Source organism: Anomaloglossus baeobatrachus, chromosome 1, assembly GCF_048569485.1.
Source record: "Anomaloglossus baeobatrachus isolate aAnoBae1 chromosome 1, aAnoBae1.hap1, whole genome shotgun sequence".
In the NCBI taxonomy this organism is placed as follows: Eukaryota; Metazoa; Chordata; class Amphibia; order Anura; family Aromobatidae; genus Anomaloglossus; species Anomaloglossus baeobatrachus.
The window spans coordinates 197,382,390-197,406,078 of NC_134353.1; the positions used below are offsets into that span (position 1 = coordinate 197,382,390).

At 45.0% G+C, this 23,689-nt stretch overlaps 1 protein-coding gene across 1 annotated transcript in view; it reads left to right on the plus strand.

Annotated features, from left to right (window-relative positions):
- The window catches only part of MAP9 (microtubule associated protein 9), a 238,614-nt gene that overhangs the window by 167,548 nt on the left and 47,377 nt on the right, over nt 1-23,689 (plus strand). The window contains exon 9 of the mRNA XM_075347644.1: nt 6,047-6,206. Within this exon, the coding sequence (XP_075203759.1) occupies nt 6,047-6,206 (160 nt within the window). The remainder of the gene's footprint in view (nt 1-6,046; nt 6,207-23,689) is intronic.

Genomic DNA, 23,689 nt, shown 5'->3' on the forward strand with positions numbered 1-23,689 from the left:
ACCTTGGTTACCCGATGTTTATCTTGGTTACAAGCTTACCTCAGCTGTCAGACGCCGGCTCCTGCTCCCTGCTCGCTTCATTTGTCGCTCTCTCGCTGTCACACACAGCGATCTGTGTGTCACAGTGGGAGAGCGCCTTTGAAGAAAACGAACCAGGGCTGTGTGAAACGAGCAGCGATCTCGCAGCAGGGGCCAGATCGCTGCTCATTGTCACACACAGCGAGATCGCTAATGAGGTCACTGCTGCGTCACAAAAAGCGTGACTCAGCAGCAATCTCGGCAGTGAGCTCGCTGTGTGTGAAGCACCCCTTACAGTTCTTGTTGACTCATGTAATTTCCTTGGCCAGTGAAGGTCAGACACCCAGACGAATCAATTATGCAAACCTCCCATTGTATTAATATGTGAATTGCTAGATGTGATGTAACTTAGCTGTCTTTCCCTCGTCTCTGTATATTTTGTATACGTCTTGAAATCTAGCCAATAAGAGCCCAGTCTTATCCACCAATTGTGATGACCTCAATGGTCTGAATGGAGAGCTCAGGGGTATAAGAAGGAGGACTGTCCATTGCCTGGGTAGACTCTTGCTACATGCTTCCAATCTAGGACCTGCGGATCTAATTGGCAAGCCATAACCAAATTATAATACTATATGGACTTCAGCATTGAATGCAAGTATTCGGCTGAGCCATCAAGGACTATCTAAGGAAGGAATCCAGCTTGGGACAATACAGTCACCTGAATACAGACTTTGGGGCTCTCAGCCAGCTTCCTAAATCTGGTATTATTCCATTCTCGGTGGGTGACCGCCGAAAGCAGGGTGCTGCTGGATTGGAGTAAGTAGCCCTGGAAGCTCTGAGGCACGGACATTCTAATCCCTGGTGAGCCAGCGGAAGGGTGATAAACTGTTGCCGGTTACATTTTGTGGTTTTGCTGGTTATGTGCTATGTGCTGTTAATTGTTTGAGGATTCAAGAAAGTCTTAATATAATAATAATAATAATTTTATTCATTTATATATAGCGCTGTTAATTCCACAGCACTTTACATACATTGGTAACACTGTCCCCATTGGGGCTCACAATCTAGAGTCCCTGTCTGTATGTCTTTGGAGTGTGGGAGGAAACCCACGCAAACACGGGGAGAACATACAAACTCCTTGTAGATGGTGTCCTTGGTGGGATTGTGGTTCCCTCACCCTGTGTTGTCTGAGTAGTGTTCCGCCCACGGTTAAGAAGGTCGGGCGTTCAGTTGGGATGAGCCCTGGACCATGCTGTCTTTCCAAAGGCGGCCGTGCCAGCTGAAGAGAGCACCCACTGACCCCCATGTCTCCACATTATCACCCACAATGCCATTTTTACTGAGAAAAACATCTAGTGCTTTTTCTTAAAAGCCATTATAGTGTCTGCCATTACTACCTGTTGCAGTAGGGCATTCCATAATTTGACTGCTCTAACAGTAAAGAACCCTTTCCTATTTAGCTGCTTGAATCACTTTTCATCCATTCGTAATTTTTGGAAGGAATAAGTCATGTAGCAGTCGTTTATATTGACCACACATCTATTTATACATATAAATGATATCTCCTCTGGAATGTCTTTTTTCAAAGCTAAACAAATCCAACTTTTCCAACCTCTCATAGGAGAGACCTTCCATCTCTTATAATAATTTATTTGCCCGCCTTTGAACTGACTCTAACTTCTGAATGTCCTTTTTAAAATGTGGAGCCCAAAACTGGATCCCATATTCCAGATGTGGTCTTACACGTGATTTATAGAGGGGTAACAATAGGTTGGGATCACGGGATCTAATCTCTCTTTTTATACACCCTAAAGTATTGTTTGCTTTTGCAGCTGCTGCCTGACATTGAGTGCTGCTGCTCAGCTGACTTATCACCAGAATACTTAAGTCCTTCTGTTCTGTAGTCCAGAATCCACTTTATTTAATGTATATGCAGCAATAAGTATACTCAGGCCCAGGTGCAACGTTAAGCCTCATTAGCAAAGCGTTTGCCCAATCAGACATCTTATCCAGATCATTTTGTAATGTTGTACTTTCCAGGTTAATTTTAATATCCTATATTGTTTGGGGTCTGAGAATTTTTTTCTTTAATGACCCCAAAATCATTCATGTTGGTTCTCCTCGTTTCTTATGGTAGTAGCACAAACAGTTACATCATCAAAAAGTCAGGACAGTGGGGGACTTCCTATGGTGTTCTGCTGGGAAGTGAAACTTTGGGATTTTGAAACTATGACTTAGCTTTTTCTATATCACAGAGAGTAGTATATTGCTAGGCTATGTCATCACTTCATGATACCTGAGTGATCACATGCGTACCAGCCACTAAATCACCGATGGTTTTTCTCATTAACACTAGAAGTCCCAGAAATTTCGAGCTCCGCCTTGAAGTCCCGAAAGAGGGTCAAATGGCCTTTAGTCCAAACTGAATAGAACTAACTAGAAACTAAATGGCTAAACTCAATTGAAAACAACAACCTCCTGTGGTGCGACAGTAATGGCCTTAATTACAGAACAAAAGACGGTGATTATAGGATGTTAGCTAAAATCCTTCAGGTCATTCGACCCGTCTCTGGGTTCCAAAGGTGGAAATGTTAAATGACCCCTCTCTGGGACTTCTAGTGTTAAAAACATGAAAATGTCTGTCCATATTTATTTTAATGACACCTCCTCCATAAAACACAATATAAATACATAAGGACTTCTATATGTAATATCTGAAGAAACTGTCCCACAGCAACCAATCAGAGCTCAGCTTTTATTTTTTAAACAGTAGTAGTGAAATTAAAGCTGTTCTGTAATTGGATGCTATGGATAACAAAAATCTAGAAGAGCACATGTTGGGGAAATATATCACAGAATTCTTCAGCACAGGGTTATAAATGTATACAAGGTGGTGGGAACAGAAAATAATTAAATTTATTGATATAACTATTAATACATATTAATAATTAATTTACAATTAAACTAATAAGTATTGCCATGTCACTGTGTCCTCTGTCCATCCTGCCCATTGCAAATAGCAGATCACAGAATAGAGGAGAATGTCAGCCGTGCACAGGAGCGTGCAGGGAGTCTGGGGAAGAAGCAGGTGCTTGTGGGAAATGTAGTTTACAGTGGTCACATTTGCTGCAATGAAGGACCGCCCGCTTCACACTGAGCAGAGAGACACAGTTATGGAGAACTTAGAGCCAGAAAGAAAAGTAAGAACGTAGCCGCTGAGTATCTGAAGGTTTCATTTGGCTACATTTTGACAGGTTATTCAGCTACAATGAATTTGCAACAAAAAATAATAATTCCTGGATAACCCCGTTAAGACTTTTACTTGTACAGAATAATGTTCAGCACGGAAATGGTTATAATAACTTAACAAACTGTAAAATAAATGTACATGGCATCCTCAATTCCTATAAGATGTGAATGCAATGAAATATATATGAAAGCGGTCTCCTTTCACTCACAGCATCAAATATTCATTAGTGGCTGTTTTGTGCGCTGAAGGTTTTTATCAGCTGCATTTAAGTGAATAGATTATGGATGCATTATAAATGGGAGTTTTATAAGTGGTTTTATATATAGTGAACTGCAGGAATTTGCTGTTATTTTTTTTCCTGCTCTATCTTTACCGCTGTTTATGTGAGAAGAGTTTAACGCTAAACCATGAAATTGCTCTACACTTATATTATAGGAAACGTTTAGTGGGGTTATAGGATATATGTGTGTGGTTTCGTTCACATAGAAGGCTCTTAAAGGTGGCATGGTTAGGATTTTTTTCTGAAAAAAAAATTAACATTTAATCTGTTGGTCTTCCAAACTATTCAGGCACCCCCATGATTGGGTGACTGCATGTTTTTTCGAAAGTGGCGCTACCCAAAACCTATTGATAGTTACTCACTTACTGTCATCCAACCTTTTGCCTTCCAATAGTGATGGGCGAGCGTGCTGCCCACAGCGCGTTACTGGATCAAGTCTTGAGAATCTGAGTATGAAAATGCTTATGTTTACCATTGACTTCCATTATACTCGGGTCTTGAATCACATTGGACAACCTGAAGCTTGATCGAGTAAAACGAGCAGTGACGAGCACGCTTGCCCATCACTAGCTTCTACCCTTTAAAGGGAATCTGTCACCTTTTTATGTCTTTTAGTTATTAATATGGGCAGACAGGTGGCATAAAGGTGAAATTAGTCATACCTGTATGCCGCCTGGATGAGGGGTCGTTTGGCAAAAATCCTCTTTTATATCTTCTATCTTCCAGGCTATGGGGCATGTGTTGCCCAGAAGATTAGGCTGCCTCCAGTCTTCATTATACAGGATTCTTCCTCCCCTTCTTTTCAGAGTCCCTGTGATGTCAGCTGCATGGGCGAAAAGCCTGCACATTCTGACTGTCGTCTGTCCCTGCACTGTTCTGCCCTTCTGTGGGCACAGGCTTCACTTTTACTGTGCGCTGGCATCAGGGAGTCACTTCTGCTTCACAGTAAAAGGAGTAGAATGCACAGACGTGGGATTTCTGGCCGTGCACCTGACGTCACAGGGATTGTAAAGAGAAGGGAAAGAGGAATCCTATATAATGAAGACTGGAGGCAGGCTTATCTTCTGGGCAGCACATGCCCCATAGCCTGGAAGATAGAAGGTATAAAAGAGGATTTTTGCCAAATGACCCATCATCCAGGAGGCATACAGATATGGCTAATTTCACCTCTATGCCACCTGTATGCCCATATTAATAACTAAAAAAAAAAGTAAAAGGGTGACAGATTGCCTATAAACCCTTTTTAAATGGGGTACATTGGGCTTCAGTAACAAAGATGTGAATAGAGCCAAAAGGCTGCTTTACATGTGTCGATTTCTCGTGCGATCACATTTGCGATCGCACCCGCCCACATCGTTTGTGCGGCACGGGCAATTTCTTGCCCGTGTTGCACAATGCTGTAACCCCCCCCATCACACGCACTTACCTTCCAAACGACCTTGCTGTGGGCGGCGAACATCCACTTCCTGAAGGGAGAGGGACGTTCGGCGTCACAGCGTCGTCACAAGGCAGCCGGCCAATAGAAGCGGAGGGGCGGAGATGAGCGGGACGTAACATCCCGCCCACCTCTTTCTTTCCGCATTGCCGGCGGGATGCAGGTAAGCTGCAGTTCATCATTCCCGGGGTGTCACACGGAGCGATGTGTGCTGCCTCGGGAACAATGAACAACCAGACATTAGATTTTTTGAAAATGAGCGACATGTCAACGATGAACGAGAAGGTGAGTATTTCTGCTCGTTCACCGTCGCACGTAGCTGTCACACGCTATGATATCACTAACGATGCCGGATGTGCGTCACTTACAACGTGACCCCACCGACATCCCGTTAGATATATCATAGCGTGTAAAGGCCGCTTTACTCATGACAATCACTGTCATAAATCCCCTGGGATTTTTATTTCTTTAATGACCCCAAAATCATTCATGTTGGTTCACCTCGTTTCTTATGGTATCAGCACAAACAGTTACATCATCAAAGAGTCAGGACAGTGGGGACCTCTGATGTTGGTGTGTTGGGAAGCGAAACTTTGGTATTGTGCAACGAGTAGTATATTGCTATTCTATATCCTCACTTCATGATAAGTGGGGGGCCTCGTAACAATGAAGGGCTTCAGCACTGATTCAGCTTTGCAGCCCTTGCACTGTGGGTGCCATGGTACACCTGTGCAGGAAACCTGCAGCACACCTCCACTCAAATAGATGGTACCAGCTGCAGCTCCCTGCAAAGCATAGTGGGGAGGAATGCGGGGGAAAACCAGACAATGGACTTCTGCTTTGAATCGGCATTCTGGCTGCTGCATTTTCAGATTCGGTGATCATCGCAGATTTTGGACTCCTGTCAGTTATTTAGTGATGAAGGTTTATGAAGGGAAAATCCCACCTTAATTTGGAAGTATACCATTAGAAAGCCCCCAGCTGCTTTCATTTGCAGTAAGAAGCATTTGCAGTTGCGCGTTGCTGTTAATAAGATATTGATAAGTTTGTTATTTCATTACAGATCCTTTTCTGCCTCGCAAACCAAGAAGTCTCCAAAACTCGGCACTCGGGTCTCCGCTAAGTCCCGATATTTGGGAACATTAACAATACTAGACACATCTGTTAATAAAGAAAGCGGTGAAGTAGAAGTGGCTGATAAACTGCGTGCTACTGTTTATCAGGTAACCAATTTATAATGGATTTATATGGCCAGAATAAGGGAGGACACTCAATAACCGCATTCTGCACAACTAACACATTTCAATCAATTTCTTCTTTCATTCCCCGCAGGGCATTCATTGCTTTTTTTCTGTTTGTGTTCTTTCTTGTGAATCAAGTGCTTTAACTTACTTAGTTTTATTATTTATGTGGCGTTCAGTAGACAACATATAGGTGCTTGTAATGGATCATACATGTACTTGTCAGTGACAGCCTTTTGTTCGATGTGTAGACCTAGATAACTTAATACAGCTATGCTTTACTTTCCTGGTCCACACTGAAATACATGAAAGTAGGCACATCAGTAAGAACGAGCACGGGAGCCTGCGCATGCGCCTGCGTATCACATGCTTGTGGGGAAATATGGACACAATACTATTGATGAGAATGGAAAGCCATGTCCGCTTTTACTATAACTGAAAAAAATGACATTTGACTTTCAGACTTATGCAGTTTCTCACTTCCATGTTCTGGAGAAGCCCACTGGGTTATCATTCAGACCCCAAGTATTTATGCAAAAGACTACAGTTTCAGAGGAATTGTATATTTGCATGTCATCTACATGCTTCAAATCCTCATCCTTGCATAACTTATATTAACTAGTGATATACATATGACTGCTTTTTGAGATTGCAGGTGTTAGGGTGTACTGATGCCATAGAGAGAGTCCAAATGAAAAACAAGATCAAAATATACTGTTTGTGAAAATATGTCAATGTATTTTGGGAGTATATTACACTAAGACCATATGCAAACAAGAGGAAATTAGTCATGCAAATTCATTGTGTTTAGAAATAATCATTGTGTTATGCCATCAGCCCCGAATTCTGTAATGTTTGGAGTTTCAGCACAGACTTAAGGCCCTGTCACACGCTACAATATATCTAACGATATGTCGTCGGGGTCACGGAATTTGTGACGCACATCCGGCATTGTTAGAGATGTCGTAGCGTGTGACATCTCCGAACGACTGTTAACGAGCAAAAATACTCACCTTATCGTTTCTCGTTGACACGTCGTTCATTTTCATAATGTCCTCCTTCTGTGCATCGGTTGTTCATCATTCCCGAGGCAGCACACATCGCTCCGTGTGACACCCCAGGAACGACGAATACAGCTTACCTGCGGCCGCCGGCAATGTGGAAGGAAGGAGGTGGGCAAGATGTTACGTCCCGATCATCTCTGCCCCTCCGCTTCTATTGGGCGGCCGCTGTGTGACGTCGCTGTGACGACGAACGTCCCTCCCCCTTCAGGAAGAGGATGTTCGCCGCCCACAGCGACGTCGTTAGAGAGGTAAGTACTTGTGACGGGGATTAACGACATTGTGCGCCACGGGCAACTAATTGCCCGTGACGCACAAACGACGGGGGCGGGTGCGATCGCTCCAACGATCGCACAATATATCGTACCGTGTGACGCACCCTTTAGATGTCACTAATATCTTGATGATGGGTAAAGGAGTATTCTCAAATTGATCATTATCCTGACCTGTGTTCCACCAATGCCAAGAACTGGGGCACTTCAAAGCTTCGGCAAAATGGATCGGAGGTCGATCATACGCTCCTCCACCTTTCATGGGACCGCCAGATATTGCCAAGCATAGTGCATGGGTGATCTTCAGCACTCTCATTAGTAGAAATGGAGAGGTCAACCACCACTCTATTCTTCCAGGGTCTTCAGATTCCTGGTTCTTAGGATCAATGAGAGTCCCAGCAGTGGGTTCCTGTAATCGGAAACCTAACCGCTATCCCATAGGGATAACTTTAAAGCTTGAGTATACCTCTTTTAAATGTATTATACGGTCACCATAGACATCCATTACCTTAGGCTATCAATCTAATGCCCATTTGGAGTAACACACACAGAAGCATTTTTTGCAAGCTGAAGTTGTGTCCACTGAACCATTTAACTAGTACTTTGGATACCGCCATGTGGTCTCATTCATCCATGTAGGATCTCAAACTTGGAAATTAACAAACAGAAGTGTGAGGGATTGCCCAGCAGATGCTGACTTGTTTGTCTAAGGCAGGGGTCTCAAACTCGGCTGGGTGTATGGGCCGCACAGAGGGAAAAAAATAATTTGGGGGGCCGCATTCTTTGCAGGACAAAGTGACATTTTTATTGGTACCATATATAATATATTTTATTGTTTTTAACACACCTTGGGATCACTGATTTTGAACATTTTCACTTGTTCATTATAGCAAACGTGCACATTCTTTGTTTAAATATAAACATTTTTTTTATATATATTTGATTCCTTTCTTGTAACTAATAGTCTTATAATTAGCACTATATAGACATTTTGACCAACATCTTTTAGTAATGTTCCCCATATTGTTGTAACGTGCCCATCCTTGTCTCCTTGTAGTATTGTGCCCCATCCCACAGTAATGTGCTCATCCTTGTCCCCATCCTAAAGTAATGTTCCCCATCCTTGTCCCCATTTTGTAGTAATGTGTTCATCCTTGTCCCCATGTTGTAGTAATGTTCCCCATCCTTGTCCCCTTGTAGCAATGTCCCCATCCTATAGTACTGTCCCCATTCTATAGTAATGTGCCCATCCTTTAGTAATGTGCGAACCTTGTCCCCACCCTATAGTAATGTTCCCAGCATTATCCCTATTCTATAGTAATGTTTCCCATCCTTGTCCCCTTGTAGTAATGTCCCTATCCTACAGTAATGTGCCCACCTTGTCTCCATCCTATAGTACTGTGCCCATCCTAGTCCCCATCCTATTGTACTGTGCCCACCTTGTCCCCATCCTATAGTAATGTCCCCAGCCTTGTCCCCATCCTATAGTAATGTCCCCAGCCTTGTCCCCATTCTATAGTCATGTGCCCATCCTAGTCCCTATCCTATAGTAATGTCCCCAGTCTATAGTAATAATGTCCCCATCCAATAGTATTGTGCCCATCCTTGTAATGTCCCAATCCTATTATAATGTCCCCAGCCTTATCCCCATCTCATAGTAATGTGTGCACTTTGTCCCCATCCTGTAGTAATGGGTCAGCAGCTCTCCCCTCACCTTCCACAGACTCCGGAGTGAAGCTGAGGGGAGCGGTCTGCGGCCCCAGATCCACAGTGATTGGAGAGATGGGTCACAAGGCCGGTCTCTCCAATCAGAGCTGGGGGCGGGTGAAACAGACGTCACCCAGCTACAGCTGCACTGATCTTGGCTGGATTTCAATGTTTCAGCGATTTTCAAGGCTGAAACATTAGTGGCTGCGATTGGCTGAGCGGCGTTCGTCAGCCAATCACAGCCTCCGTAGATCCGGGGAGGAGACACCACCCCTCCTGAGGTCCCCTCCTCCCGAACTTAAGGTATTTGCAGCGATCGTAGCCACCGGGGCTGCGATTTCGCCATGACGTACTGGGTACGTCATGGGTCCTTAAGTACTAGGGAGCCATAACGTACCCAGTACGTCATAGGTCGCTAAGGGGTTAACGTCCAACACACACACACACACACACACACAAACCATTCTTCTCACCTGTCCCACGCCCCCTCCGCTGCCTCATCTCTGCTTCGTGCGGCCCCCAGACCCGTGCCCCTGGTCACTATCGCGACAGGTGCAGTGTCACTGTCAGTGATTTATGTGAGATTATTGTATTGCCGGCGCGAGAGCGGAGCGCCAGCAACACATTCATCTGACAAAGCGCAGACAGTGGCTGTCCTGCACCTGCCGCGATAGTAAACAGGGGGGCACGGGCCTGGGTGCCGCACGAACTACCCTGAGAGGCCGCATGCGGCCCGCAGGCCACGTGTTTGAGACCCCTGGTCTAAGGGGTACTTTACACGCTGCAACATCGCTAACGATTTATTGTCGGGGTCACGGTATTTGTGACGCACATCCGGCGTCGTTAGCGACATCTCAGCGTGTGACACGTACAAGTGACCGAAAGTGGTAAAAATCATTGGTGTTGGAGAGGTCGTCCAAACACGAAATATCGTTCTCTGGAGAGTAGCGATGTTGTTTCTCGTTCCTGGGCACCACACATCGCTATGTGTGACACTGCAGGAGCGACGAACATCTCCTTACCTGCGTCCACCGGCAATGAGGAAGGAAGGAGGTGAGCGGCATGTTCCAGCCGCTCATCTCTGCCCCTCCTCTGCTATTGGACGGCTGCTGAGTGACGTTGCTGTGACGCCGCACGAACCGCCCCCTTAGAAAGTTCGCCGGCAACAGCGACGTCGCTAGGCAGGTAAGTGTGCATGACAGGTGTAAGCGAGGTTGTGCGACATGGGCAGCGATTTGCCCATGACGCACAACCGACGGGGGTGGGTACGCTCACTAGCGATATCGGTAACGATATCGCAGCGTGTAATGTACCCCTAAGCCTATGATAAGCCAAGTCCTACCTATAAATGCCTGATGCCAATCCTTAGATGCTAGGTGTTATCCTTTTTTCCCCCCAATATTGCAATTCTTAAGGCCGCTTTACACGCAACGACATCGCTAACGAGATGTCGTTGGGGTCACGGAATTCGTGACGCACATCCAGCCTCGTTAGCGACGTCGTGGCGTGTGAAACGCACGAACGACCGCTAACGATCAAAAATACTCACCATATCGTTGATCGTTGTCCAGTCGCTCTAATCACGATTATCGTTGCTGTTGCAGGATGCAGGTTGTTCGTCGTTCCTGCAGCAGCACACATCGCTATGTGTGACATCGCAGAAACAAGGAACATCACCGTCAGTGCGGCCGCCCGCAATGAGGAAGAAAGGAGGTGGGCGGGATGTTCGGCCCGCTCATCTCCGCCCCTCCACTTCTATTGGGCGGCCGCTTAGTGACGCCGCTGTGACGCCGCACAAACCTCCCCTTTAGAAAGGAGGCGGTTCGCCAGCCACAGCGACGTCGCTAGGCAGGTAAGTACGTGTGACGGGTGTAAGCGATGTTGTGCGCCTCGGGCAGCGATTTGCCTGTGACGCACAACCGACGGGGGCGGGTAATTTCACCAGCGACATTGCTAGTGTGTAAAGTGCCCTTTATATATGATGTTCTGTATTTTTAGGATGAAAGGCAAAATATTGATCAAATTGACTTAAGAATTTGTGTTTGACAGAAAAATGTAACATTTATTTATGAGGATAGGTATCTTTGCATGCACATTACATGCCTTTCCATGTGTATTGTACATTCTAAGCAGATAGTGTCAATACATAACACTATTTCATGGTAATCCCTTGACTTAATACTCAGAAGCCTCATCAACATGTCAGAGATTTGATTCTAGGAAGCGAAAAACGCAAGTGCTGCAATACATAATCAGATCATCGCTCCGAAACTGCAGACCAACATAACATTTGGGTATTAACGTGTCATGAAATGCTTATAATCTGTATTACTGCACTCAAAATCTGTCACATTTTATACAGTGAAATATGCCTGACATCAAGAAAACACATACATAAACATTGTGTTTTCCTTCCTTAAATCAATTCATGGTGATGTGAAACGTTTACATGTCACACATGATCTATAATTTTCAGTATTCCTCTCTGTGGAGCTCGCTACAGGTGAAGAGCTGCTCTGGAGTTGCTAGAAAATTAATAGTGGAATTGGCTCACAATGTCTGTTCTAGGTCATCTTAATGGTGTTTGATGAGGTCAAGATCATCGCTCCTCGTCGGCAGGTCCAGTTCATCCACACCAGACTCCCCCAACCATACATTATGGACCTCGTTTGTGTGCTGGAGCACAGCCATGCAGGAACATAAAAGAACTTTCCCCAAACTCTTCCCACAAAGCTGTAAGCTTACAATTGTCCAAATACTCATGAGATACTGAAACATTAAAGCCAGCTTTACACCTTACAATTAGGTGTGCAATCTCGTATGCGATGTGACACGCCCAGGTCGCATATGAGATTGAATGAGATTGCACGTAGGTCGTTCATTTGCTGTCACACGTGCGTTAGTAGTCTATGTTAAATTGATCAATTTTGTGTGCGATCCTTTAGATCATGTGTTCTGTGACATATGCATTGGGCACCCTTTTTTTTTTTTTTTTTATTTATTGACTTGCCAAGCGTGTGTAATGTGTAGGGATGCGTTTTTACTATGTCATCTGCCATTCAGCTCTGCTACATGGCCGCTGACAGCAGCCACAGACAGCCATGTAGCAGAGGTGAATGGCAGATGACAGCAGACACAGAAAGAGCCGCACGATCAGAATGAACTCGGGTGAACCTCACCCGACTTCATGGTCATGCTGCGGGGCTCTGTCTGTGTCGCGCCCTGATTAGCGGTCACCTGTGAAGGACTCACCGGTGACCGCTAAACTCCTGAGTAAGTGAATTGAGCAGCCCTCTCTCATACTCACCGATCCCCGATCCCCGGCTCTGCACGGCGTTCACACTGCTCCGGCGGCTTTTACTGTTTTGAAAAAGCCGGCCGCCCATTAAACAATCTCGTATTCCCTGCTTTCCCCGCCCACCGACACCTATGATTGGTTACAGTGAGACACGCCCCCTACGCTGAGTGACAGGTGTCACACTGCACCCAATCACAGCAGCCGGTGGGCGTGTCTATACTGTGCAGTGAAATAAATAATTAAATAATAAAAAAAAACGGCGTGCGGTCCCCCCCAATTTTAAAACTAGCCAGATAAAGCCATACGGCTGAAGGCTGGTATTCTCAGGATGGGGAGCTCCACGTTATGGGGAGCCCCCCAGCCTAACAATATCAGTCAGCAGCCGCCCAGAATTGCCGCATACATTAGAGGCGACAGTTCTGGGACTGTACCCGGCTCTTCCCGATTTGCCCTGGTGCGTTGGCAAATCGGGGTAATAAGGAGTTATTGGCAGCCCATAGCTGCCAATAAGTCCTAGATTAATCATGTCAGGCGTCTATGAGACACCTTCCATGATTAATCTGTAAATTACAGTAAATAACCACACACGCCCGAAAAAATCCTTTATTATAAATAAAAAACACAAACATATACCCTGGTTCACCACTTTAATCAGCCCCAAAAAGCCCTCCTTGTCCGGTGTCCTCCAGGATGATGCAGCGTCGCTTCCAGCTCTGCTGCATGGAGGTGACCGGAGCTGCAGCAGACACAGCCGCTCCTGTCACCTCCACACAGCTAATGAAGACAGCCGCGCGATCAGCTGAGCTGTCACTGAGGTTACCCGCTGTCACTGGATCCAGCGGTGGATGCAGCGGTGGCCGCGGGTAACCTCAGTGACAGCTCAGCTGATCGCGCTACTCACCGCTGCTCCTCTCACCTCCACGCAGCAACTGAGGTGAGTAGCGCGATCAGCTGAGCTGTCACTGAGGTTACCCGCAGCCACCGCTGCATCCACCGCTGGATCCAGTGGATCCAGCGTCACTTACAACTTGACCCCGACGACGGATTGAAAGATTTATTGAAGCGTGTAAAGCAGGCATTAGATTTCCCTTCACGGGAATTAAGGGGTCCAGGTCAATCCCTGAAAAAATAATACCATAACATTATTCCTCCTCCACCAAATTCACACCTGGCACAATGCAGATTCTCCTGCCACTCAGCAATCCCATAGAGAAGTGATTCATCACAGAACACATTTTCACTTCTCCCGAGTACAGTAGCAGTGTGTTTTACACCAATGTGCTTTGTAATGTAAACCTTCTCACCATGGAAATCTATGCCATGAAGCTCACGCCGCCCAGATATTACTACGAGAGGAGGTTAGGATATGCTCTATGCTCCTCGGCACTCAGTTACCCTACTCCTCCTTTACGTGGTCTGCCACTTTATGGAAGAGTTGCTGTAGTCCCCTCCAGTTTTCAGTAATATCACTCATGGTTGATTGTGGAATATTTAAAAGTAAGAAATTTCCTTATCTGGCTTGTTGCAATGCTGATAATACTGTTAGGGTATGTGCGCACGTTGCTTTTTACCTGCTTTTTACCTGCTTTTTTGCTGCTTTTTCTTCTGCGCTATTTAATGCCAAAATGGATGTGTTCTTCTATTCAAGCAAAGTCTATGGGAATTTGGGTTTCTTGTTCACACTATGTTGTTCAAAATGCTGCCTTTTTGAGGCAGAACTTTGGTCAAAAACTCAGCTTTTCAAAGAAGCAACATGTCAATTGTTTTTGCCATTTGGGTTTTGCACTGCAAAGCTGAGTTTTTGACCAAAGTTCTGCCACAAAAAGGCAGCATTTTGAACAACATAGTGTGAACAAGAAACCCAAATTCCCATAGACTTTGCTTGAATAGAAGAACACATCCATTTTGGCATTAAACAGCGCAGAAGAAAAAGCAGCAAAAAAGCAGGTAAAAAGCAACGTGCGCACATACCCTTATAGTAAAATGATCAGTTTCATTAATTGGACTCTTTAGGGAGAGCTATTTTTTCATAAAAGTTGGTAAAGAAGACTGCGTGGATGGGCTGAATTTTATACATTTGTGATAAAATCTGTCTTCAATGATTAAGGGGTACTTTACACGCTGCGACATCGCATCCGAAATATCGTCGGGGTCACGTCGTTAGTGACGCACATTCAGCGCCGGAAACAACATCGCAACGTGTAAATCCTTTGTGCGACGATAAACGATCGCAAATGCGTCGAAAATCGGTGATCTGTGTAGCATCGGTCATTTTCATAATGTTGGGTCGACCGCAGGTACGATGTTGTTTGTCGTTCCTGCAGCTCCACATATCGCTGTGTGTAAACCCGCAGGAGCGAAAAACATCTCCTTACCTGCGTCCCGACGGCAATGCGGAAGGGAGAAGGTGGGCGGGATGTTATGTCCCGCTCATTTAGGCCCCTCCGCTTCTATTGGCCGGCCGATTAGTGACATTACGGTGATGCCAAACGCACCTCCCCCTTGAAGAAGGGATATTTTGGCAGTCATAGCGACATCGCCGAGCAGGTAGCGATAATGTTCGCTACGGCAGCAATCACCACATATCGCATGTGCGACGGGGGCGGGTACTATCACGCTCGGCATCGCTAGCCGATGCTAGCGATGTTGCAACGTGTAAAGTACTCCTAAGAGTTGTGCCCCAGTACGCTTCTCTGTATAGTCATGCTCTACAGTTCGTTAGTGGACAAGTATTCAGACTCTGATTGTAGGCAAACATTTACTGACAGTAAGCAAAGATCTTGAAAATGGTAAGGAATCCGAGGTTTGGTGTTTGTACCAAACACAGACTTTGCCAAAAAAAACAGAGTTTGGGTTCGGGTGCTTTATGTATGCAAACCACTTGCATGAACATCACTGTGCATGGCTATGCTCGGTGCTCAACCCAGTGTGAGCTGCTTGCAGTGTTTGAATGGTGCGCACTGGGGGTAACAACAGCATGACCAGAAGAGTTTGTGCACCAAACAAAAATGTAAAAAAAAACTCCCACCCTCCCTCGGTAGTTATCTGTCTATGGCTGGCTGCATATGGGCTGAGAGCCGAACTGCCCAATCAGTGACTTCAAATGAGGTTCAATTCAAGTCCGTGTCCAGAACAGAATTGTATCTAAAGTCCAGCTGAACCCACCGAACTGAACTTCAACTGGTCCAGTCATCTCTAGTAAGAAAAATATAAGAAAATTACCTGAACGTGCGAGGACATTATAGGCAAAGAAGGTATATAAAATTTACTTGAATTGGTAGAAAATATAACAATTGGTGATAAGCAGACTCGCAGGTACCCAGGATCGGCTGGTCAAACTGGGTTTAAAAAAAATAACAAAAAAAAACCATGATTCCGGATCGGAATTGATCACGGATATCTGACCCGACCCCAGTCCCCATATAAGTCTGTGGGGACCAGAATCCGGGGCTTTAAAATGGTGGTAGAAGGGATTTTGGGACTGGAGCAGGCACGTTATACTACCAGTTTCCAGCACGGCTGTAACGCTACTTTCGAAGCAGTTCATCCTTCATACATATGCACTGCTTTCCCCTCCCACTGGCAGTCCCCACATCTCTAATTGCAGTCAGATGCACCCCCACCCTGTGTTACAGCATGTCTAACTTCTTTCAGTCAGAGGCGCTGGGTGTCTCCCTATAGTGTAAAAATAAATAAATTAATCAAAAATTGGCGTAGGGTCTCCCCTTATTATGATGCGCAGCACAGATAAAGCATATAGCCCCCAGCCGTATGCTTATCTGTGCTGTGTATCAAAATAAGAGGGACTGCATGCAGCTTTTTTTTAATTTTGATACCCAGCCATGATAAAGCCAACAGCAGGGGGCTGGAATTCTCAGGCTGGGGAGGACCATGGTTATTGAGGCTCTCCAGTCTAAAAATAGCAACCTGCAGCTGCCCAGGATTGTCGCATCCATTAGATACAACAATCCCGGAAATTTACCCGGTTCATCCCGATTGCACTGGTGTGGTGGCAATCGGGGTAATAAGGGTTTAATGACATCTCACAACTGCCACTCACTCCTAGATTTGTAATGGGGGGGGCTATGAGACCCCCCATTACTAATCTGTAAGTAAAAAGAAATAAACACAAACACAGAAAAAATCCTTTATTTGAAATAAAATACAAAAAATACACTCTTTCATCCTTTTTATTAATCCTCAAAACACCCATGTCCGATGTAATCCACACAAAGTCACACGACGATTCCATCTCCTACCATGAAACCACATTTTCTTTTGCAAGACATGCAGATTTGGTGCTAAGATTTGTACACCATATTCCTGCACCCAATCTATAGCTTCTGGCAAAAAACAATTGCATCAATACCGCATCATAGCGCATGCGAATTTGCCAGGAGGTGTACATTTTGTTCAAGATTATAGTGTAGAACTTTCAGCACCAAATCTGCATCTCTTGGCAAAAATTAATTAATTCAATGAGGTTAACTGAGGTCAGGTTACCTGCGGTGACAGGTAGAGGACCATGGGAACCTCCAGCTGTTACCAAAGATATCCTGAGGTACGTCACCACTCATCGCTGCAGCTCAGCCTCTGCCTGAAGCCCACAGCAGCTGTGCCTTCAGTAATCTAGCAGAGCTGGAATTGTTGTGGACCTCGTGTGGATTATGTCGGACTAGGGTGTTTGGGGAGTTAAATAAGGGATGAAAGAGGGTGTTTTCTTTGTATTTTATTTCAAATAAAAGATTTTTTTCAGTGTTTGTGTTTATTTTTCATTTACAGTCTAGGGGGGTCTCCTAAACACCTCTCATTACTAATCTAGGGCTTAGTGGCAGCTGTGAGCTGTTATTAACCTCTTATTACCCCGATTGTAGCCACATCAGCGCACTCGGGATGAGCTGCATAAAGACCAAGGATTGTTGCATCTAATAGACTCCACAATCTTGGGCGGCTGTAAGCTGCTATTTTTAGGCCCCCAGCTGTCAGCTTTATCATGGCTGGGTATTAAAATTGAGTGGGACTGCATGTCGTTTTTTAAAATTCTTTCTTTAATTGAAAAAAAAACAAACCCGCATGCGGACTATGGGGGTTCTCTATGACAATTTTTTTATTGATTTATTTTTACACTACAGGTATGTACACAGCATCTCTGATTGAAAGCAGTCAGACATGCTGTCACACACGGTGGGGGCGCGTATAACTGCAATCAATCAGAGGCTGCCGTGGGCGGGGGACGCAGTCCATATGCATGAGGTTAATGAGCAGCCTTGGAAGTAGTGTGAGTGGTCCAAAAGCAGTGAACAGCTGCATGAGAGACTCTATAACGCACATGCGTTCCCCTTTTTTTATTTATTTTTCCTTTATTTTTTTTTAATTACCCGATTTCCTGGACCAAGATAGTTACCCAGTGTTCTATGAGAACTGCGGGCCTGGGGTCAGTGCTCAGGTACTTTTTAACCCAAAAGAATCCGGACTTTTACAGTGTAGGTCCGCCCATCGCTAATAACAATCCCAACAAAACAGTACTGTGCTCAATAGAAGTGCCAGACATTTTGGATTATCAAATACTGTTTAAAGGGAACTTGTCAGGTCCAATATGCACCCAGAACCACGAGCAGTTCTGGGTGCATATTGCTAATCCCTGCCCAACAGTCCCTGTATACACTAGCATAGATAAAGGGATCTATAGAAAAAGTATTTCTAAAGATCTTTTACCGTATGCTAATGAGCGAGGGGACTAGTCCCCTGAGCGTTAGTTCCCCTGACTAGTTGGCCCTATTAGCATGTTAGCATGCCCCTGTGGGTGTGCTAACATGCTAATGAATGTGCAGCGTCAGAGGATGATCTCACTCACCTCTCCGCCGCCATTGCGTTTAAGGCCCTGTGCGCACTAGAAAATGGAATTTTCTTAAGAAAATTCCGCAGGCTCTGAAAGATTTCCGCACCCGCGGAAAAAAAACGCCAAAAAAACGCACCGAAATCCACATGCGTTTTATTGCGTTTTGGTGTGGTTTTGGTGCGACTTTTTCGCGGGTTGGTACATGTGTTTTAATGCATTTAATGCAATAAAGCACATTGGAAAAAAAAAAAAAGGTAATTTCCTTCTGATATAGATAGATAGAGAAATAGATAGATAATGGATAGATAGATAAATAAATAGATAATGGATAGATAGATAGATAGATAGAAGGATAGATAGAAGGATAGATAGATAGAAGGATAGATAGATGGATAGATAATCAATAGATTGATCTGTCCTCTATCAATCAATAGATAGAGTCCCTGTGAGAACACACTACATTCTACCGAGCGGTAGAGTGTTCACATTACCGACCGTGAGAAATTACCTGTAATTACCTCTGCAGGCTTGTTATGAAGCTGCATTAAGTACAGTGTGTCAGACGCGGCTGCAGCAGTCTGCAAGCGTCGTGGGACCTCGGTGGATTACGCCGGAGCTGTGTGTTGGGAGGGGTTAATAAAGGGGTGAAAGAGGGGTTTTTTTGTCTTTTATTTAAAATAAAGGATTTTTCGGTGTGTGTGTGTTTATTCACTTTACTTACGGGTTAATCATGAAAGCTGTCTCATAGACGCTGCCATGATTAAGCCTGGACTTAAATGGCAACGATCCGCTGCTATTTAACTCCTTATTACCTGGATTGCCACCGCATCACGGTAATCTGGAAGAGCCGGGGACACTCCGGGACTTACATCACTTGAAAAACGCAGGCAGTGATGAACATTATGTCCCGAAAACGCAAAATACCGCAGGGAATAACGCAGCAAAACGCAATGAACCGCACAGAATTTGCTACCTGCGTTATTCCCTGCGGGATTTCACGATTATATTACAGTCATTGGAGTGAAATCCCGCAGCTCCTGCGGAAAAGAAGTGACATGCAATTGTTTTTTGCTGCAGGAATCCCGCAGCAAAACATGCAGCTGTCAAAATCCGCATAGTGCGCACAGCATTTTTTTTCCCATAGGTTTTGCTGGTGAATCACTGCAGAGATGTTATGAACATTTTCTGCAGCGAAACATGCAGCAAATCCGCAGGAAATCCGCTGCAAAAACCAGCAAGTGCACACAGGGCCTAACAGTGGATTTCAGCTCAGTGCGCATGACCCCGAAGTTTGGGTCATTGTGCACTACTTCAGTTTGAAGCCAGGACACGTACACCCAGCTTCATAGTGCGCATGACCCACACTTTGGAGGCATGCGCATTGAGCCAACATCCAGCGTCGGACGCAATGGCTGTGGAGAGGTGAGTGAGATCATCCTGTGACACTGCGCATTCATTAGCATGTTAGCACACCCACAGGGGCGTACTAACATACTAATGAGGCTGACTAGCCAGGGGAACTAACGCCCAGGGGACTAGTCCCTGCGCTCATTAGCATACTATAAAAGATCTTTAGAAATATTTTTTCTATAGATCCCTTTATCTATGCTAGTGTATACAGGGACGGTTAGGCAGGGATTAGCAATATGCACCCAGAATAGCTCGTGGTTCTGGGTTCATATTGGACCTGACAGGTTCCCTTTAATGGACTTTATTTGTATAAAAGAAACTTGCACAGATTACGTTATACAAAACTTTTTTATTTTTTTTTTTTATTTTTCTTCCATATCATAAAGCAGATCCACCCACCACATCAAGCAATTACTTTTTTTAAAAAAAAGATCCCCAAAGTATGATCACATAGAGTTGTGACCCCTAAAATTAGCTGGAGTCTCAGAGGGATCCTACATGTAGTATTCAAACGCTACAATAGTAGTGCTCTGATGTCTGTTTCTATACCTGACTTACAGATGTGCCCTTTATTAAAGGGAGACTGTCAACACAGAATGACTGTTCCAACCAGGAACAAGTACAGGAGCTCAGTGCTTCATGGTGGGGCCAAACATTTAAGTGCACTTTCCCACCTCCTTATTTTCCCTTATCGGAGCCCTTCTCCGACTTTCTAAAGCCAAATCTGTCAGTCAAAGAAGAGGGGATGATGAAGATGCAAAACAAGTAAGTGGAAAGGTGTCCTTAAATGGCTAGCCACACTATCATGCACTGAGTGTTTGTATTCGGTTTGGACAAGCCTTCTATGCTGACAGAATCCCTCTAAATTGTCTCTAAATCTGACAAATCCCAAGATGTATGTCTCATTGATGTCTGACCACCACCAACCAACTTTTCTTTCTACATGTAAAAGTAAGATTGTATTGAACTGGTATAAATTCAAATGAACTTAGTGCAATTTTATAAGGTTTAAAAGAGATTTCTACTAAACCAATATTGATGAACTATACGTAGGAATGATCATCTACATCAGATTGCTGAGAAGCTGATAGCTGACCTCCTCCACAGATCATCTGCAAGCAGCTTCAGCAGCAGCTAAGTGTAAAGACGCATGTGGAGAGGAACTCAGTTTGTGGCTGTTCTGCAGTACCTGAGAGTGGCCACTAAACAGTCATCGATTTCGGCTCCATCACACTTTTTGCATCTAGTTGATAAAAGAGCTGCTAGCAGCTGATCGATGGCGCTGTGGGTGTCAACTCTGATAGGTCATCACTATGAGTGTATTGGAAACCAACTGTAAGTGTGAACATATCCAGACCTGTATCTTCCTGGTTTAGTGTCCCCCATTCTGGTATGATATCCTCCATTCTGGTACAATGTCCCCATCCAGTCCCCTTCCACCATCCTGTGCCACTTTCTGATATAATGTCCCCTCTCCTGTGCCCACCCTTTAATGCTGCATCCTGTTCTTCCGCTTTTTTCATTCATTAAAAAAAAAAAAAAACAACTATTCTTCTCACCTTCCCTCACATAACGTCCCGTGGCATCCTCTTCTATTGCCAACACAGAGGCCTGCAACTGACTTCAGCCTTCATTGCCATGTGATGGCTGTGTCATCCACGTTAACGTCAGGTGCTGACCTCTTGATTGGATGCACATGCAGCTGAAGCACGTGCTGACGTTAGCAAGCTCCACTTCTGCATCCTCTGCAAACGTGATCATTGCTCCCTGTGCTCTGCCATCTTCTCTCTAGAGCTGCGTTCACATGTTATAAATAAGGTACAATGATTTTTTTGTAGTGTGCTGTTTTAGGAAAGGCATACAATGGACACTTTCAAAGCAACAGCATTTGCTAGCACTGTACCCTCACATAGCGTCCCGTGGCATCCTCTTCTATAGCCATCACAGAGGCCTGCAGCTGAATTCAACCTTCACTGCCATGTGATGCCTTTGACATCCACGCTAACGTCAGGTGCTGGCCTCTGATTGGATGCACATGCAGCTGAAGCATGTGCTGACGTTAGCAGGCTCCACTTCCGCATCCTCTGCAAATGTGATTGTTGCTCCCTGTGCTCTGCCACCCTCTCTGTAGGGCTGCGTTCACATGTTATAAATCAGGAACTATGATTTTTCGCAGTGTGCTCTTCTGGGAAATGCATGCAATGGACGCTTAAAAAAGCAACAGCATTTGCTAACACTGTACCATAACAAGAAATACATAAGGAGTAGCGATTGTTTTAATTTTTCATATATAAATCAAGAACACGTGAATATAAGAAACTTTCCAGTACACTTTATTAGAGAAATCTACCCTTTTCTCCTCAACAACTGATCCTTCATTCTCAAATTTCAACATTCACAAGTAAAATCTTTCTTCTGTGAATACAGATTTTCCCATTACCTAGATGGGAGATGACAAATGGAGCTCATAAAGTTCTGTGGAGAGCTGTAACTGTAATTTCAGGAGAACTTGCAGCAGAATGTCTGTCTGCCTCCAGGTCCTCCCTCCAGGTCCTCCCTCCTCCTTCTCCCAGCTCCATAGAATTTTAAAAGCACCAAATGAAGACAGATTTCACCCATGAATTTTGAGTGACAGATCAATCTGAGAGGAGAAAGAAGCAAATTTCTCTGGTAAGAAGTATTACAAAATTTCTTCTTTTCATTTGTATTACTGATGTATGAAATAAACATTAAATGATGGTTACACTTTATATGTTTTTAATGTGGTTTTCACTTTGTTTTTTTTTAAATGTGCAGGGCTGTATATTACAGCATATTATAAAATTCAGTGGAATACTTAAAACCTCTTTATGAAGATTCCACCTCTAAGTAAAGGAAACCTCAGTATTATTGTATTACATACCGTATTTTTCGGACCATAAGACGCACTTTTTTCCCCCAAATGTTGGGGGAAAGTGGGGGGGGGTGCGTCTAATGGTCTGAATGTAGGGCTGCGCGGAATAAGGGTGCTGCAGTGGAGCGGGTCATCGGGGGCACGAGCAGGCAGCAGCAGCGCCTGCCGTGACCACGTGGGCCCGCTCATTACATATGCACGCCCATCCTCCCGCCCATCTCTCAGCGCTGAAGCCGGGGCTGATATGTGGACGGGATGATGGGCGGGGACGCGCGCATAATTAACAGCCGGCCGTGATCACCCCTGGCAACTACAGCCTGGAGTGATCATGCTCGGCTGTATTCACTGCCCCCCGTGCTTCATCATTAGTGCGGGGTGCAGTGTACTCACCGTTCCCCTTCAGCATCGCGATGTCCTCCAGTCTGCCGGCCGCGCTGTGTGGACTGGAGACTAGCGGTGCTCACACCGATGACGTCATCGCTGTGCGCACGTGTGTCTTCACAGCCGCGCCGGCAGACTGGAGGACAATACATCGCAGTGCTGCAGGGAACGTGGCCGGCTCAACACAGCACTGCCGGCACAGACAGGAGGAGGAGCGACGCTGCGTGGAACGAGGAAAGGTGAGTGTAAACGTTTATTTTTTGTGTGTGCCGCAGGATGGGGGTATATGATGGGGGTATATGAACAGTATGAGGCCATATACCAGGATGATGGGAGTATATGAACAGGATGATGGCATATAGCAGGATGATGGGGGTATATGAGCAGGATGGGGCCATATACCAGGATGATGGGAGTATATGAACAGGATGATGGCATATAGCAGGATGATGGGGGTATATGAGCAGGATGATGGGGGTATATGAGCAGGATGATGGCGTATATAGCAGAATGGGAGCACATACCAGGATGCAGTATATAGCAAGATGGGGCTATACCAGGATGAGGGACATAAATATATACACAAGACAGGAGGATCATTACC